Raw genomic sequence first — 17550 nt, 5'->3', positions numbered from 1 at the left:
TTGACCCGTGAACTTTTTATAGTTGTGATTCTCTCAGACAGTGACACTTATTCCTTTTAGTTCTCATGTTGCATTGTAACAACAATGCAACAAATGTGTTTGGAAGCATTCTTTTGTATTATAATGACTTTCGGATAAAATCGTAATGTATATTCATATAAAGGTACAAATATTCACACACTTGTACATTGCCGCTTCACTTTTGGAGATGTATATTAGCAAGTGAATGTCAGTTTAGAAAGGTGGATTGTATATATGTCTGCAATTGAGTGTCATTTTCCAAAAAGGTGTATTGTACGTATATCTGCAAAAGCCCTGGAAAAAGTATGGTAAATAGTTCGTATTTCATAATTGCTATCGCGAATAATTTTGATATCTTACAGCTTTAAAAGGACGATGCCTATTTTCTAAGGAGGGTCGGGCTGTCAAATAGATTAACGGCAGCTATACTCAAAGATTTTCGTTTGGAAAATATGGAGTGCAGCAAATATCAGCTCATATTTGTGACCGCGGAGGAGGTACTGTCGAAGCCAATTCTTTTCTGCCTGAAAATAAAAAAAAAAATGTTTCACCGTTTCACTCATCGGCTCTACGTGTATTTGTTTTTGTCGGATGACAATGCTTCCGAATTTTAATTTAAATCATTTTGATTGGTTGCCTACTCATTTCCGGAAATGCAGTGACGCGCAAATACTCGGGGGGTGTTTTGCTTTTCAACAGCCTCTTCGGGTAGGTGTCTTCTCGCCCTTTCCCCGCCCCCTTCCCCCACAGTCCACTCTAACTCCAATTCAAATAGGCCGGTCGATTAAACGATCGCGAGCTTGTAACGTTAGCCGGCTCACACTAATAAGACGCCTGCAAAGCAGGCTAAGCCCCTTTCATAGGGCAATTCTATATAATTTACGTCCAAAACAGCTCCTATCAAGAGTGATGCCGATTAAGCCTTTACAGTACAATAATTTCGACCTCTTTAAAACCCAAAACTACCCCTCATTTCTCCTTAACAGCCCCCTTATGTCGAAGTTTTGGCTATTTCTGCCCATCTCACAGGGGCCAAACGACTCCTTTTCAGAACGGCCCAATTAGCCCAAAAAATAGTATTATATTTGAACTGAATTTTATACAGGACTACAAATAAACTTAGACGGTATTGCCACTCGTGCTACTTTACGAGGGCAAAATAAGTATTTACTAGAAAGATTTCTGAATGGTTGAGCTTTCATATTGCCTTAACGCTTTTATCCTCAAGATGTAATTTCTCGCGTCAGATCTCCATTCTGAACGGATTTCGTATCGAGCGCGAGGCACGTTGGCTTCTTTATATTCCAATCTTTAATTTGACCTTAATTCAAGCATCTTCCTTCGTAATTGTCCACGATAATTTATCCACAGACTGTTTCGCTTTTCATATGTGACGACCGATTACAACACATTAAACTTTAGCGAAGTTATTACTTAAAAACGCCGCGTTCTAAGCAACCCCCTGCAAACGCCCTTCAAAATTGTTATGCAGTTTTATCCATTAATCATTAAGCCCAAAATGAAGAACTACTCGTTTCTCTTTGTTACAATAGATGTATTATTTTATAAAAACCCGTAACAATTTGATATAGATTTGGTCAGGAAATACAGCCCTATGGAATCATTCTGATATGAAATGTAATCTTCTTGAGATCAGATTTTAAAACCGCTGAAGTAGCTGAAAGAAGACAATTTTCACAAGTTGAATTTGTAATGCTTTTACTTTCAAAAGAAGTAATTAATGAAAAGTTGTAAATAATTATTTATGCATCGATAAATACTTGGGCGTAAAACGCTAATGAAAGTTGATTTTCATTCCATTTTCGGTAACAAGAAAATGACAGGTGCATCATTCTATTTATATTTAAGTGTCTAGCAGCCAAGATATGCAAATAGAAAAATTGGCACAAAACACATATTTAATTTCCCTAAAGAGTTGATGTCAACTTTTCATTGGTATCTGACAGATTTTATTTAATCTAAAATTGATTTTAGGGGATAAAATTAACGCTTTTTACATCAGTAACAAAATACTGTTGAACATTTGTGTATATTTTAAGGCATTTCGTGTGACATCAAAGTCAAATTTCTTCTGGAAACTAGAAGGTTAATAATTTATAAGCGGTATCTTGGTTTGGATAGTAATAAACTAGCTTCCAACAATTTGTACGATGTTTTCAAACAAAACATTTAGTGTGCCATGATATATTCTTACGCCCTTCATATAGTCCTATTGTACCCTAAATATGCAGCTGTCGATGGAGAACTTTAAAAAAAAGCTGGTAAAACAACGAATAATAAAAATAATATGCATTTGAAGCGGGGGAAAGAAAATAGATAAAGCAAAAGCAGTCTTGGCATAACACCATTGTACTTTGATTAGTTCTGTGGCGCCTTAATAGAAACTGCCTTAGCAAACAAAACACAGAGGTGTGAAAAGTCAGCTTTTGAATTGTTCGGGATATTGATAAAAGGAATATTTTTCCCAAGCCAAAATAGCGGTAAGTGATATCTCTCTATAAAATACAAGAGAATGAAATGTATACTTGAGAACTTAATATGTTAGACACAAGGCATGAGCCCTTGGCAGCCGCGAAGGAGTTCCATGATCTACACGAATCGTAGCGAGTGTGTTTCTTTAAAGCCAGACACAAGAACAAAGGAACAAAAACATATGAAATAATTTTCCTGATTTAATTCACACTTTCGCATTTGTAATCCGTAAAGTACACACCAACGTTTTCAGGGATTAATTTTGTGCAAGGAGCCTCTGCAAGTCCATTTGATTCCTTCTACTTGTGGGAATAAAAAGTTAACGAGACACAACATCATTAAGAGAGGAAAAGGAAAGAAAGGCAATTGGCATTGAATGAAAAGTTCTTCAAGATATTTCGATCGAATTGCCATGCTACCTCTCAAATATTTGCGAAGACTTTCATTTTGTTAGAAATGTGTGTTTCTTAATTTAGCCAAGTTAACTGCTATTTCAATATTTACTCTATTTTTTGTTTAATATTGAATAAATGAAGGAGAAGCATCGCATTTGGCTTGCAACCCAAATATACTACTGATGTAATATATTTTGTATGCGAAAGATAACGTAACAAACACAGACAAACAAAACAGAAAAAGATGGAGAAGTGACTTGTCTGAAGTAAAGATATATATTTTAACTGCACAATTATCGTATCGTTGATATAAATCATACAGTCCAACACAAGAAATAAATGGTCTAATATGTTTAAATGTTGTCGAGTTTAAGTACGCAATATGAATTATGGAACTACATCACATTCATGACAGTTTACATGCACCTTCTCCTTTCCAATGCTCAAGAGTCTCTGATTCAAACTCGAACTCTATAGGACTTTTTGTTAAGCATTTAATGGTTTGCACAGAACCTGCGAATAATACGCTTGAGTTCTCTCTATTATGGTATTGATGACTGCCGGATATATGCCAATACCATTTTTTACAACGTTAACGAGAATAAAAGACCGTGCGATTTTTACCAAAACCATCAATCATCGAAAAAGATCGCAGAAAGAAAGGAAACGATTATTACCAAACAGTAGTGAAATATGTTAGCAAAATAAAAGCGCCAGGTACAACCGCGGAAAAAGTCCAGAATATATGGGATTGAGGTTATCTAAAACGGGACAAACTGGCTGTTGTAAACTTGAAATAAACAAAAAATACACGACCTGACTCCAAATATGAGCCTTTCTGTTTAAGGTCATTTGAGATTCTGTAATCTTTTTTGGCCAATTGATATCTTACTATCTTTGTCAAAAGGAAAATGACAAATGGTACGATTGTAAAAATGAAAAAAGCAAAAAATTAACGCGAAAGTATACAAGGGAGAATCAGAACAAAAAACCTTTCAGTAATAACTCGGGAAGAAAGTGTAACAGAAGACATTTCGCGACATCAACTACAGTCACACAATCAAGCGAATTTAGTAGCCAGTTTTTGCAGCAGTGTACGTGAATACGCGCTCCTGTGCTACCTTGAAATTACATTGTTTCCTAAACGGCTTTAAACGTTTATTTATTTTACAAAGGGAAATAACTAAGATTAATGGCAGCATTTCCTGCTTGATGGTGGTGTTAATAGTCTCATTAATGTGAATGAGACATAAAAGTTCGTTTCACCTACAATATAAGTAGAGAGTTTCCTTAAATTATTTGGAGACCACGAACTATCGTTATCTTCTCAGCCTTGAACACCACATGACCCGCGCTTGGGCAAGACGGTAACTAACAAGCTAATCGATAATGTGAATGTTTGACTGCTGGGGATTCCGTTTCGGAAGCTTTAAACTAAATTTCCAACAAAACCATTGTTGAGGAGAGCAGGAAAATTAATTAATTTGAGAAACTAGAGGGTAAGCTGTGTTCTTGATTGCAGTTAATCCATGATATTTAACCTTAACCTTGATATTCAACAGTATACAGTGAGTAATTTGCAAGGATAAACTGACACAACGATAAGATGAGCAAACTCAACAAAAATGCCACTGTTATTTTTGCAGTATACTTCACTGGGCATAACTAGTTTCAAATAGACAGCAGAGGTTAGGCAGATAATCAAGCAAATTGCATTCATCAAGAAAAGCAAATAAGAAAACAGTGATTTACATTATCAGAGATGGCATCCAACGACAATTTCTCTCTAATGGTGATCGGATTTTTGATATTTTATGGCTTTATTCTCATCACCTCACTTGTGGGTAACATATGGGTTTTGGTGACATGTTATCGGAACTTGAACCGAAATCGGTTTTCTCCGATGTGGTACGTGGCAAATTTAGCATCTGCCGATCTCCTTTTCACTTTTCTCACTCCTTTCCACGCCATTAATTTTAGTTGGCGTTGGGTCGGCGGTGATGTAATTTGCAAACTTCACGCATTTCTTTTCGACACGAGCTACAATACTTCAATCACAACCCTTGTGGTTATAGCTTACCTAAGACTCAAAGCTATCACAGATCCTTTCAATTCTAGAGGCGACAACTTTTCCAACAAGGAATACATCAAAATCGTTTTAATCTGGTGTATGTGCTTGGTAATTTCCTCACCCACAGCAAGTATTAACAAGGTCGAAACCAATGAGGATGGGAAACTGATTTGCACCAACACCTCTTGGGGAAGCATTGGCAGGGAAATATACTACACCGTACACGCAATACTTTTCTTCATAATTCCATTGGTCTATATGATTGCAACGCAAGGAAAGATATTCCGCTCTCTTCGGGCGAACGTTATTCCAATGTGCAACTCGCACATCATCAACACAAATCAAAGACATAGGAAAGTTGCAAAGACACTTGCAGCTCTATCTCTTGCCTTTTTTTCTTGTCAGTCTCCGTTTATGATTCTTAGACTGCTGATGTGTTTTAACTTAGTGTCCCCAGGTCTAGTCTGGAGAGCGGCTCAACTGATGATATTTCTGAATGTGGCACTCGATCCTTTATTATATGGCTATTACGGAGAAAATTTGAAGTCTAAGGTTCGACGATTCCTTCGATGTAATTAACAGAACGGGTTGAACTCCGAGAACATCCCTGCAAAATCATCTCAGGCTTCTCACGAGGTGTACGGGTAACACCTGCCACATTCTCGTAAAACTAACTGAGGAGACATTAGTTACATCGGAAGAACACCATTACTATCGATTCGGCTTTGCTTTTAGGAAAATAAGTTTTTGGATAATGATAGTATAAGTGTGAAACGCCTTCTTGGAAAATTTCTCATTATCGACAGACAATCCACCACCAATCCACAATAAAGGTTCAACAATCTACCAATTTTTGAAGCAGGTTAGCAGAAAAAAATTTTGCGGCAAAACTTTCCTTTGACCCCTTAACTTTTCATACTTGTGATTCTCTCTGACAACGACACTTTTTCCTTTTAGGTCTTATGATCCAGCAACAATGTAACAAATGTGTCTGTTCACGCATCTTGTTGTATTATAACAACTTTCAGATAAAATCGTAATGTATATTCATATGGAGATACAAATGTACATACTTCTACATTGCCGCTTCAATTTTGGATACGTATCTTGCAGATATATTTGCAAGTAAATGTAAGTTTGGAAAGGTGGATTGTAAATGTCTGCAATTGAATATCATTTTCGACAAGGTGTATTGTACATATATCTGCAAAACCCCTGGAAAAAGTATATGGAGCTTATATGTTAGCAATTAACTGTGCAATCTAGAACATTAAATGAAATTAAGTACAAAGACATGTAACATATAGGCTTTCACTAAAGAGTTGAAAGAAAACTGACGGGGTTTTTATTAATGGGGAGGGGGGGGGAGAGTTAGTAATATCTTGTTAGGGTCAAATCAACAATTCGTCTTGGAGGAGCCAAGCAAAGAGAAAGTTTCCAAGTACAATTCGACGAGACCAGTTCAGAGTTTAAAGGGGTCTAAATGCTACCTTTCAGACTGGCAGTTCGTAAATCATAATTGTTATCGCGAATCGTTCTGATATCTTACAGCTCAAAAAAGGCGATGGCCATTTTCCACGGAAGCGCTGAAACACGAGGGTAATTTAGTATAGACAAAGCTGCAAATGAAGGTTTGCCTCGAGCACAAGATTGATAAACCAGTGTACAGCAAAGGGACGGGTGTAATAAAACCACTGAAACAAAAAGTATGGATTTAGCTTTGAAATTAATTTCAAGAAATTAAACTTTCATTTGCATTTTATGAAATTCGGCTTGCAAAAGGTCCACGGAAAGATGATTTGTCCATTACAAAATGTTGACAAGTTTAAGTGCACTATTTGAATGATGGAGTATTTCAAAATTTATGGCAATTTAAATGCACCTGATCTTTTCCCACGTTCTCTGAGTCTCTAGTTTTTAAATCTCGAATTCTGACGCCACTGACAAAAGTCAGCGCAGTACGTGTCGCACCGGAAAGTTCTGTATGTAGGGGAAGTTTATGGTCTCATCGATATGATTAAGGCAATCAGGCTTAATTATTTTTAAATGCAAGTACGAGATCTTCCTTAATTCATTAGGAAACTTCAAGAACTTCTAGCTTTCTCTTAAGGCCCTAAAAGCCACACACTCCGCAGTAACTACGTTCCGACAAAATCGAACATCAAATTGCTGAGCGGAAAAGGAAATGAAAAGGGAAATAAGGTTTCATCTTTATCACAGTTTATCCATGATAGTTAAACAAAGCTATTAACATGATTAGTGATTATATAATTTGGATTATAACTTTTTTGGAATCATGCGGCAGATTATAAAAAACGAGAGCATTTCAATGATAAAGTCTTGAAGAACCATCTCAAGGAAACTAGCGAACTTAAGAAAAATATTATTTTATTGTTTCTGCAGTACATTTGACCAACAAAGCCTTTTAGAAAGAGACAGCAGATGTTTCACAGAAACTCACTCATATTAGATTGACTAGGACAAGTAACTAAAGAAAAGTGATTTGCATCATAACTGATGGCATCCGACGACAATTTCTCTGTGGTACTGATTTCGTTATTTTACGACACCTCGGTTTTCATCATTTCAGTTGTGGGTAACACGCTAGTTTTGGTGACATGTTATCGTAACTTAGAAATAAATCAGTTTTCTCTGATGTGGTACGTGGCCAACCTTGCATCAGTGGATCTTCGATTTACTTTTCTCACTCCTTTCAACGCCAATAATTTTAGTTGGCGTGGAGTCGGCGGTGACAAAAAGTGCAAACGTTTTAGATTTATCATCACAACGAGCTACAGGAAACTGAATGAGGAAACAAATTTACATCAGAAGAAAGTCATAACCGTCGATTCGGCTTTGCTTTAAGGAAAATAAACATTTTATGATTATGATCGTTTAAGTAACAAATGGGTGCGTGGAATTCTTTCTGATTATTAATATACACCGTATATTAATTATCACGTATTGATCACGGAGAAATGTCGCTGCATTATATTTAAAGGAGCAAACTCAACGACTTTAAGAAAAGGGATAAATAACAAGACAAAAAATAATGTGAACGTTGAATACTGAGGATTTCCTTTCGAAAGCTATTAAATAACAGTTTGAACGAAACCGAACGTTAATTTGTTGAACCGAACAGGAAAACCAATTAATATGTGAAGCTCGAAAGTACGCCTGAATATTGACCATTGTTTTTCTGAGATAAATTTCAATTGTGATGCTATTAAATGTCAATTACTGCTTATTAATGGGACTACTGTTGTGTGAACTCAGGATCCTTAGTTCACATGAAAATATTCAAATATGTCATTTTCTTTTCATCGACTCTCCCTCCTTCGTAATTCCATTTCTACCCCTTTCCTACCCGAGGGAAATGCCAAATTGTTCTAAAATAAGAATGATGAACCACTAGACCATGTTTAATATATCATTTTAAAGGTATTTTTTGGGTTATGCTATAAATCACACCAACAGGTGCATAGAAGGTAATTGAAAAGACTGAGAAGTTTTTTAAAGTAAAAAATGATGAACGCTGAAATTTTTTTGTTTGCCTTGTACATGTGGGGTATACCACTAAACTATAGCCTAAATTGCAGCTCTCAGAGCATTGATTGTGGTGAGACATCACCTGAACCAAAACAGTACAAAGAAAAAAGGTTTCAAAAGTTGCAGGGGTGGTAAACCAAGTAATATATTGGAGGGGGCTATGATTTTACGCTTTCGATGTGCAGATCTTTCAATGATCTTTTGGTTGTGAAAATTTCAGAAAAAATTAATAAATATTAAGCATGTAATGGCATCCTATGCCAAATGGCACTCTCGGGCTGGAAAGGGTACTACTGCACCATCTCAGGTTAATTAAGGCCTGGGTCACCCTGCCTTTAACCCATATTTTTCACAAAATTGAGAATAACTTAGCAATTTGGCGAGGGATTTTTCTCATACTTAGCAGAAATGTGTATCACTACCATCTCTCTCGGACTGAATTGTGGCAGCGTAATATGATAATCTCAACAGCCAAAAACAGTTAATTCAGGCGCCAAATTCGTCGGTTGCTTTCTTGAGCAAATTCCCACCACTAAACACAAGGCAAATCAAAATGCAGTTATCGCTATGAATATTTGAGAAATTTTTCATTGTTTTCCCACTTGGAATGGCTGCCAAAAAAAAGAGAGATGCGCTAGGCAGATTAAATCAAGTTTTGTCTCTGCGAAGCTGCTTCCTCTATCATGGTTTTCAAGCGAAAACATCTTAGCCTTTACCTGGTTCCAACCGCTGTCAATGAAAGTAATCCTACAGGTTCCTATTTGTTAGAAAAAAAGACAAATTGAAACTGTTTAAGAGGTGAGAATTTTGAAAAGTCGCAGTCACGTATTCAACTTAGTCGCCATTTTGACACGCGAGTGTTCAGAAGCAATTAAACTTACCTAAGAACTGCTTTGGGGGATTACTTTTGTAAGCAAATTCATCTGCTTCTTGGAGAAATTGTTTTCAAAGCATTCAAAAGCCTAAATTTTGATAGACACCATAAGTATACACATCATGATATGATAGAGGATTTATCAAGCTAAATTTAATTTCAAAATTGAATGACATATCCACAATGAAACTTTTTTCTATGCATTTGTTACAAAACATAGTACTTTTTTCTATGCATAAGTTACAAACATTGTAAAACGCTATTGAGCTCTAGAAATGAGCGCTATATTATAAATTCATGTTGCATTGTATTTGCAGTAAAGTCAATGAACATGTTGAGAGCGGTGTTTAGAAGTCTTCGTAGGTTCAAAAGGGTTCTCTTTGGCTTTAAGATAGCGATATCATGCCATTTTTTGAAGAAATGAAGATAGCAAAGAAAATGTTATAACCTTCTTTTGATGTCTTCCTCTAAATTGTCGGATTCACCAGCGAAGATGGGAAAAACCAATGCAAAGCCGACACTTCAAAATGGCGGATGCCGTTCACGAACTACGCGATCTTGATTCCAAGTAACTATGGTTACTCGCGCAGTCCACGCGAATTCCGCGAACCTTGCTGGGGGAAACTGGAGACGAAAATCATTTTTGACCCAGGCCTTAATTAACCTGAGATTGGCTTTTATCTGAGACACTTGAGACTTCAGGAAAGGTGGCAGATGAAAAAAGATAGAAATTTTCTGATTCTTTAAGGTCGCACATGAATTAAACTTTGCTCTCACAAAGCATTACTTTACTCGCCGACATCCCCGCTACACAGTAGTTCATCCCCTTGGAATCAAACCAGAGGCGTTAGCAGGGCACTTTTTCGCGCGGTGACATGCTCAAAGGTGATCTCTTTTCCTTCGGGGTCAATTGCTATCGCGAATCATTTTGATATCTTACAGCTTGAAAAAGGCGATGCCCATTTTCTACGGGAACACGAAGGTTATTAGGTATGGACAACCCTGCAAATGAAGGTTTACTTCGAACACAGCATTGATAAATCAGTGTAGAACAAAGGGAAAGATGTAATGATACGTCTGCAACAAAAGTATGAAGCCAATTTTGAAACTGATTTAAGAAATGAAACGTTTACACGCATTTGCACTTGCGCTAAAGTGTATTTGGGAATTTAATTTGTCTCGCACATTAAAATCGGATCAAAAAGAAGCAATTTCTATACTGGTGTCTGGTAAGGAGCTACTGGCCGTGTTGCCAAATGCAGCTGGCCTTTGGAAAAGCCTGATATTTCAGGCGTTGGTTCTTATGAAAGAAATTGACGGCAAACCTTCGGGCGTAGTTGTCGTTTGTCGGCTTCAACGGATTGTTTATGATCAAATGGAATAAGCATCGAATAAACGGTAGCTACGCTCACGGATTGTCATTTGGAGGATATAGAGTGCGGCAAATACCAACTCGTTGAAAAAAATATTATTGCGAGTAAACCTTCGAGTGCAGTTCTTTGTTGCTTCAAAGTATCTTTTACGACCAAATGGAAGAAAAAAAGAAAAATTATTAAATAGGTTAACGGTAGCTATACTCAAAGATTTTCGTTTAGAGAATATGGAGTGCAGCAAATATCAGCTCATATTTGTGACCGCGGAGGAGGTGTCGTCGAAGCCAATTCTTTTCTGCCTGAAAAAATAACTGTTTCACCGTTTCACTCATTGGCTCTGCATGTGTTTGTTTTTGTCGGATGACAGCGCTTCCGGTTTTTAATTTATCACATTTGATTGGTTGCCTATTCATTTCCGGTAATGCAGTGACGCTATGATATATTCTTACTCTCTTTATATAGTCCAATTGTCGATGGAGAACCAAACTTGAAACAGGTGGTAAACAAAGAAAAGCACAAACAAAAGCATTCAAAGCGGGGGAAAGAAAATAGAGAAACCAAAAGCAGTCTTAGCATATCACCGTTGTACTTTGATTAGTTCTATGGCGCCTTAATAGAAATTACCTTGGTAAACAAGGATAGAGAGGTGTGAAAAGTTAGCTTTCAATTGTTCGGGATATTGATAGAAGGAATATTTTACCCAAGCCAAAATGGCGGTAAGTGATATCTCTCTATAAAAATACAATAGAATGAAAGGTATACTTGAGAACTTAATCTGTTATACACAAGGCATGAGCCCGTGGCAGTCACGAAGGAGTGTTCCATGATCTACACGAATCTTAGCGAGTGTGTTTCTTTAAAGCCAGACACAAGAAGAAAGGAACAAAGGAATAGGAAATAATTTTCTTGCTAGTATAAATATTAAATTCACACCGTCGCATTTGTAATCCGTAAAGTACACACCAACGTTTTCAGGGATAAATTTTGTGCAAGGAACCTCTGCAAGTCCATTTGGTTCCTTCTACTTGTGGGAATAAAAAGTTAACAAGACACAACATTAAGAGAAAGTTCTTTAAGATACTTCGATCGAATTGCCATGGTTGTTACCTCTCAAATATTTGCGAAAACTTTCATTTTGTTAGAAATGTGTCTCTTAATTAGGCCAACTTCAAGTCTATTCCGATATTTGCCCTATTTTTTGTTCAATATTGAAAAAAGGAAGGAGAAGCACTGCATTTGGCTTGCAACCCAAATATACTACTGATGTAGTATATTTTATATGCGAAGGATAAATTAACAAAAACAGATAAACAAAACAGAATAAGATGGAGAAGTGTCTTGTCTGAAGTATAGATATATATATGTAAATTTTGTGTCAAGAAAAGGTACCTCAGTGGTTTAAAAAAAAAAATAAATAACATGTGTTTTTCTCCCACGAAAATCCAATATTCTACCGTAACTGAATACAAATTAGTTAAGATAGTAAAAACCAAATGTTATATAAAAGGTAGCGAAAGTCACAGAACTTATGGTAATTACATTATATCACATGTTTCAAGTGAATATCAGTAAATAATACATACCCTTACGAAGTTGTACCATCGAATTTATTGATTTACCGGTAAAATGAGAGTTATCACACTAGTTAAAGATAAAATGTCTTCTCACTCAGTGAATAGGAAAAATTGGAAAGGCGTGCGCTATACTAAGGATATAATGAAAAGAGATTTTTGCTCTAGGACCTTAAATCAAGTTATTATAGAGTAAGGATCAAGAAGTTAACCAATAGCACCTGATGACTGCATCTTATCTAATCTGGGGCATATTGAATAACCCATTCATTTAATCGATTCATAATAAAGTAGTTTCCTTATCGCCGAGAGGTCGACAAAATCGGATAAGTGTAAAAACAAATCCAACACTGACCGTGATTGGCTAAAGATTTCGCTAATGAAAAAATTGAAATTGAAACTGCATTGAAAAATGCAACTATTGTCGTTAAGGATTTGGTGAATATTCAAAACATTTCAACTGCACAATTATCGTGACGTTGATATAAATCATACAATCCAACACATGTCACTGGAAAACTGAAATATCTAGAAGAGGGAAAACACTGAAAATTACGAGCAGACGTTGAAAACTTTGATCAACTGTATTTTGATCCTTCTAATTCAAAGCTGAGGTAATTGAAAATAATTCCCCTCTGGCTTCAGCAGTAAATTCAGCACAAACAAATGAAAATACAGTTTAATGATCTGCATATAGATACATTTACTGGTGCGGGTCGAGAAAGTGCATGCATCCCCCATAAATGTGCTGTATATCGCCAGCTGTGATCAAATTGGTGGGTTGTCTGAAAGCTGACATCAGGAGTTCAGGAGTTCTTAAACAGTAGGCACAAAATTGCAATCGCAACCGCTAAAATCGCAGAGTTCCTATCAAGTCCTGTTAAATATTATTTTGAAGTTTTCATAATGAAAAGAAGAAATGTCAGTAATAATAGTTACATATTATATTTCACTTGGTTAGCTAGGCAACTTGTGCTCCAATGTTTTCTTATTCATCATTTTTAAACTGATCTTTTGTAAAGGAGCACATAGCATGACGAGGTGCTGCAATCTTGATAAACAGAGCGATAAACATTACAAAAAGTGCTTCAACTATTATATAAAGCTGTCTAAAATTAGAGATTAGAACTCGCCGAGGGCTTACAATGAAATCAACGGCTTTTTGAATAAGCTTACACACAATTACTTTCACAAAGTGCGGAATAGCTTATAATTATGTAAGAAGAATGAATAGTGATTATGCTACTACATCATGCATTTCAGATTTGGCACCACTCATGTAAAGAAACGATTCTGGGGACTTTTTTGTTAAGCATTCTATGGTTTGCACAGAACCTACAACTTATACGATAGAATTCTCTCTAATAAACCAATTATCGAAAAAGATCACAGTAAGAAAGGAAGCGATTATTACCAAACAATAGTGAGATATATTAGCAAAATGGAAGCGCAATGTACAACAGACTCATTAATGTGAATGAGACCTCCCTGACAGATTTCTCGTTCGTTAGTTAGAAGTAAAGAGTTATTTTTAAGAACGAGCAGAACGCAACTAAATGAAATAAAAGTAAATGGAATTTTTATCCCTTAGGGAGTTAGTTAGGGTTGTGTTTGCTTTTTGTGTGGCGATTTTTAGTGTTTTTCTCTTTGCTCCATTTCGTAAGTTCAAATATCTTGTGAAGGACATGTTAAAATACGAAATTACATTTAGAGTCAGCCTGTGTTCGACATGCATGCATGCAGGCGATGGTTGTGAGACTCCGCATGACGACTCTTTCAAGCCAAAATGACATTTAAAAGTAATTTTTAGTTCCAAGCAGAATGCGTGTCACAAACTTTTATGAAATCTATCTTTTCATGGCTTCTTATATCGTCAGTTGGAACTGCAACGCCTTCTCTCATTGACCGATAGGTGTGATAGTAGTATTTATTATTCAAAAGCACAAAGTAGAGTACAATAATGCGCGACTAGAGTACAGCCATCCTCCGATATTGCACGGCTATTTGGAAAGTTGGTTATTTGGACAGTTGGTTATTTTGTACGGTAAAAAAACCCTGTTTGACCAGTCGGCTGAGCGCGCTACGTTTCTCTATTCGCTTTGCTTTTCTTGCCTTATGAGAAATGAGCACAGAAACTTGACAGAAAAAAGAGCCTTTTCCTCTTTAAACATTCAAGTAGAAGAAGCATCCATGCACAAACTCTCCACTGCGACTCATATTTGCGAAAAAAATAGTATTGGAAAAAAATCCACTGAAAAATCAGTGGTCTAATATATTTAAATGTTGTCGAGTTTGAGTACGCAATATGAATTATGGAACTACATCACATTCATGACAGTTTACAAGCACCTTCTCCCTTCAAATGGTCAAGAGTCTCTGATTCAAACCTCGAACTCTATAGGGCTTTTTGTTAAGCATTGAATGGTTTGCACAAAACCTACGAATAATACGCTTGAGTTCTCTCTAATAAGGTATTGATGACTGGCGGATATATGCCAATACCATTTTTTACAACGTTAACGAGAATAAAAGACCGTGAGATTTCAATTAAAACGATCAATCATCGAAAAAGATCGCAGAAAGAAAGGAAACGATTATTACCAAACAATAGTAAAATATATTAGCAAAATAAAAGCGCCAAGGTACCACCGCAGAAAAAGTCCAGAATAAATGGGATTGAGGCTATGTAAAACGGGACAAACTGGCTGTTGTGAACTTGAAATAAACAAAAAATACACGACCTGACTCCAGGGGCCTCTCTGTTTATGGTCCTTTGAAATTCTCTAATCTTTTTTGGCCAACTGACATCTTACTATCGTTGTCAAAAGGAAAATGACAAATGGTACGATTGTAATATATATTTAAGCAAAAAATTGGCACGAAAGCATACAAGGGAGAACCAGAACACAAAACCTTTCAGTAAAAACTAAGGAAGAAAGTGTAACAGAAGACATTTCGCGACATCAACTACAGTCACATAATCAAGCGAATTTAGGAGCCAGTTTTTGCAGCAATGTACATGTATACGCGCTCCTGTGCAACATTAAAATTAAATTGTTTCCTAAACGGCTTTAAACGTGCATTCGTTTTGCAAAGGAAAATAACTAAGATTAATGGCAGCATTTCCTGCTTGATGGTGGTGTTAATAGTCTCATTAATGTGAATGAGACATATGATTTCGTTTTACCTAAATTTTAAGTAGAGAGTTTCCTCAAATTATTTGGAGACCACAAACTATAGTTATCTTCTCAGCCTTGAACACCACATGACCCGCGCTTGGGCAAGACGGTAACTAACAAGCTAATCAATAATGTGAATGTTTGACTGCTGGGGATTCCGTTTCGGAAGCTATAGACTAACACGGCTTATTTCCAACAAAACCAAACGTTAGATTGTTGAACAGAGCAGGAAAAATTAATTTGAGAAACTAGAGGGTAAGCTTCGATCGTAATTGCGGTTTATTCATGATATTTAACCTTAACCTTGATATTAAACCACATACACTGAGTAATTTGCAAGGATAAACTGACACAGCGACTAGATTAGCAAACTCAAGAAAAATGCCACTTTGTTATTTTTGCAGTATACTTCACTGGCCAATAGACAGCAGAGGTTAGACAGAAAATCAAGCAAATTGCATTGATCAAAAAAAGCAAATAAGAAAACAGTGATTTACATCATCAGAGATGGCATCCAACGACAATTTCTCTCTAATGGTGATCGGATTTTTGATATTTTATGGCTTTATTCTCATCACCTCACTTGTGGGTAACATATGGGTTTTGGTGACATGTTATCGGAACTTGAACCGAAATCGGTTTTCTCCGATGTGGTACGTGGCAAATTTAGCATCTGCGGATCTCCTTTTCACTTTTCTCACTCCTTTCCACGCCATTAATTTTAGTTGGCGTTGGGTCGGCGGTGAGGTAATTTGCAAACTTCACGGATTTCTCGTCGACACGAGCTACAATACTTCAATCACAACCCTTGTGGTTATAGCTTACCTAAGACTCAAAGCTATCACAGATCCTTTCAATTCTAGAGGCGACAACTTTTCCAACAAGGAATACATCAAAATCGTTTTAATCTGGTGTGTGTGCTTGGTAATTTCCTCACCCACAGCAAGTATTAACAAGGTCGAAACCGATGAGCACGGAAAACTGATTTGCATCAACACTTCTTGGGGAAGTACTGGCAGGGAAATATACTACACCGTACACGCAATACTTTTCTTCACAATTCCATTGATCTATATGATTGCAACGCAAGGAAAGATATTCCGCTCTCTTCGGGCGAACGTTATTCCAATGTGCAACTCGCACATCATCAACACAAATCAAAGACATAAGAAAGTTGCAAAGACACTTGCAGCTCTTTCTCTTGCCTTTTTTTCTTGTCAGTCTCCGTTTATGATTCTTAGACTGCTGATGTATTATAACTTAGTGTCCCCCGGTCTAGTCTGGAGAGCGGCTCAACTGATGATATTACTGAATGTGGCACTCGATCCTTTATTATATGGCTATTATGGAGAAAACTTGAAGTCTAAGATGCGACGATTCCTTCGATGTAATTAACAGAAAGAGTTGAGCTCCAACTCCATCCCTGTAAAATAATCTCAGGCTTTGCTTTTAGGAAAATAAGTTTTTGGATAATGATCGTATAAGTGTGAAACGCCTTCTTGGAAAATCTCTCATTATCGACAGAATGGTGCAGCAAAAACTAGGGTTCAACTTAACGATTAAGTAATTGAGATCCCTTTTATTGAAAGTTTAGAGTAACAATCCACCATCAATCCACAATAGAGGTTCAACAATCTACCAATTTTTGAAGCAGGTTAGCAGAAAAAAATTTTGCGGCAAAACCTTCCTTTGACCCCTTAACTTTTCATACCTGTGATTCTCTCCGACAATGACACTTTTTCCTTTTAGGCCTTATGATCCAGCAACAATGTAACAAATATGTCTGTTCTTGTTGTATTATAACAACTTTCAGATAAAATCGTAATGTATATACATATGTAGATACAAATGTACATACTTCTACATTGCCGCTTCAATTTTAGATACGTATCTTGCAGATATATTTGCAAGTGAATGTAAGTTTGGAAAGGTGGATTGTACATGTCTGTAATTGAGTATCATTTTCGACAAGGTGTATTGTACATATATCTGCAAAACCCCTGGAAAAAGTATATGGAGCTTAT

General features: G+C 36.5%; 2 protein-coding genes across 3 annotated transcripts; both read left to right on the top strand.

Annotated features, from left to right (window-relative positions):
- Nucleotides 1–2487: 2487 nt before the first annotated feature.
- LOC131789224 (galanin receptor 2a-like) lies at nucleotides 2488–16921 on the top strand. 2 transcript variants are annotated; one of them, XM_066170243.1, is made up of 2 exons: nucleotides 2488–2522; nucleotides 15931–16921. In XM_066170243.1, exon 2 carries the CDS (start codon nucleotides 16034–16036, stop codon nucleotides 16919–16921), a length of 888 nt encoding a protein of 295 aa, XP_066026340.1. In that variant the 5' UTR covers nucleotides 2488–2522; nucleotides 15931–16033. The 2 variants fall into 2 exon arrangements, with proteins under 2 accessions (XP_066026340.1, XP_058962286.2); XM_059106303.2 differs by lacking the exon at nucleotides 2488–2522 and adding an exon at nucleotides 11404–11492.
- LOC131789227 (QRFP-like peptide receptor) lies at nucleotides 4672–5559 on the top strand. Its single transcript, XM_059106305.2, has one exon. The coding sequence runs from the start codon at nucleotides 4672–4674 to the stop codon at nucleotides 5557–5559; it is 888 nt and encodes a 295-aa protein (XP_058962288.2).
- Nucleotides 16922–17550: the final 629 nt, after the last annotated feature.

This window comes from Pocillopora verrucosa, chromosome 1, assembly GCF_036669915.1.
Source record: "Pocillopora verrucosa isolate sample1 chromosome 1, ASM3666991v2, whole genome shotgun sequence".
NCBI classification, from domain to species: Eukaryota; Metazoa; Cnidaria; class Anthozoa; order Scleractinia; family Pocilloporidae; genus Pocillopora; species Pocillopora verrucosa.
The sequence above is the reverse complement of the archived record's forward strand: the minus strand, read 5'-3'. Positions and strand labels throughout refer to the sequence as shown.

Coding starts and splice junctions, on each gene's coding strand:
- LOC131789227 (XM_059106305.2), top strand. CDS start 4,672: ATGGCATCCAACGACAATTTCTCTCTAATGGTGATCGGATTTTTGATA.
- LOC131789224 (XM_066170243.1), top strand. CDS start 16,034: ATGGCATCCAACGACAATTTCTCTCTAATGGTGATCGGATTTTTGATA.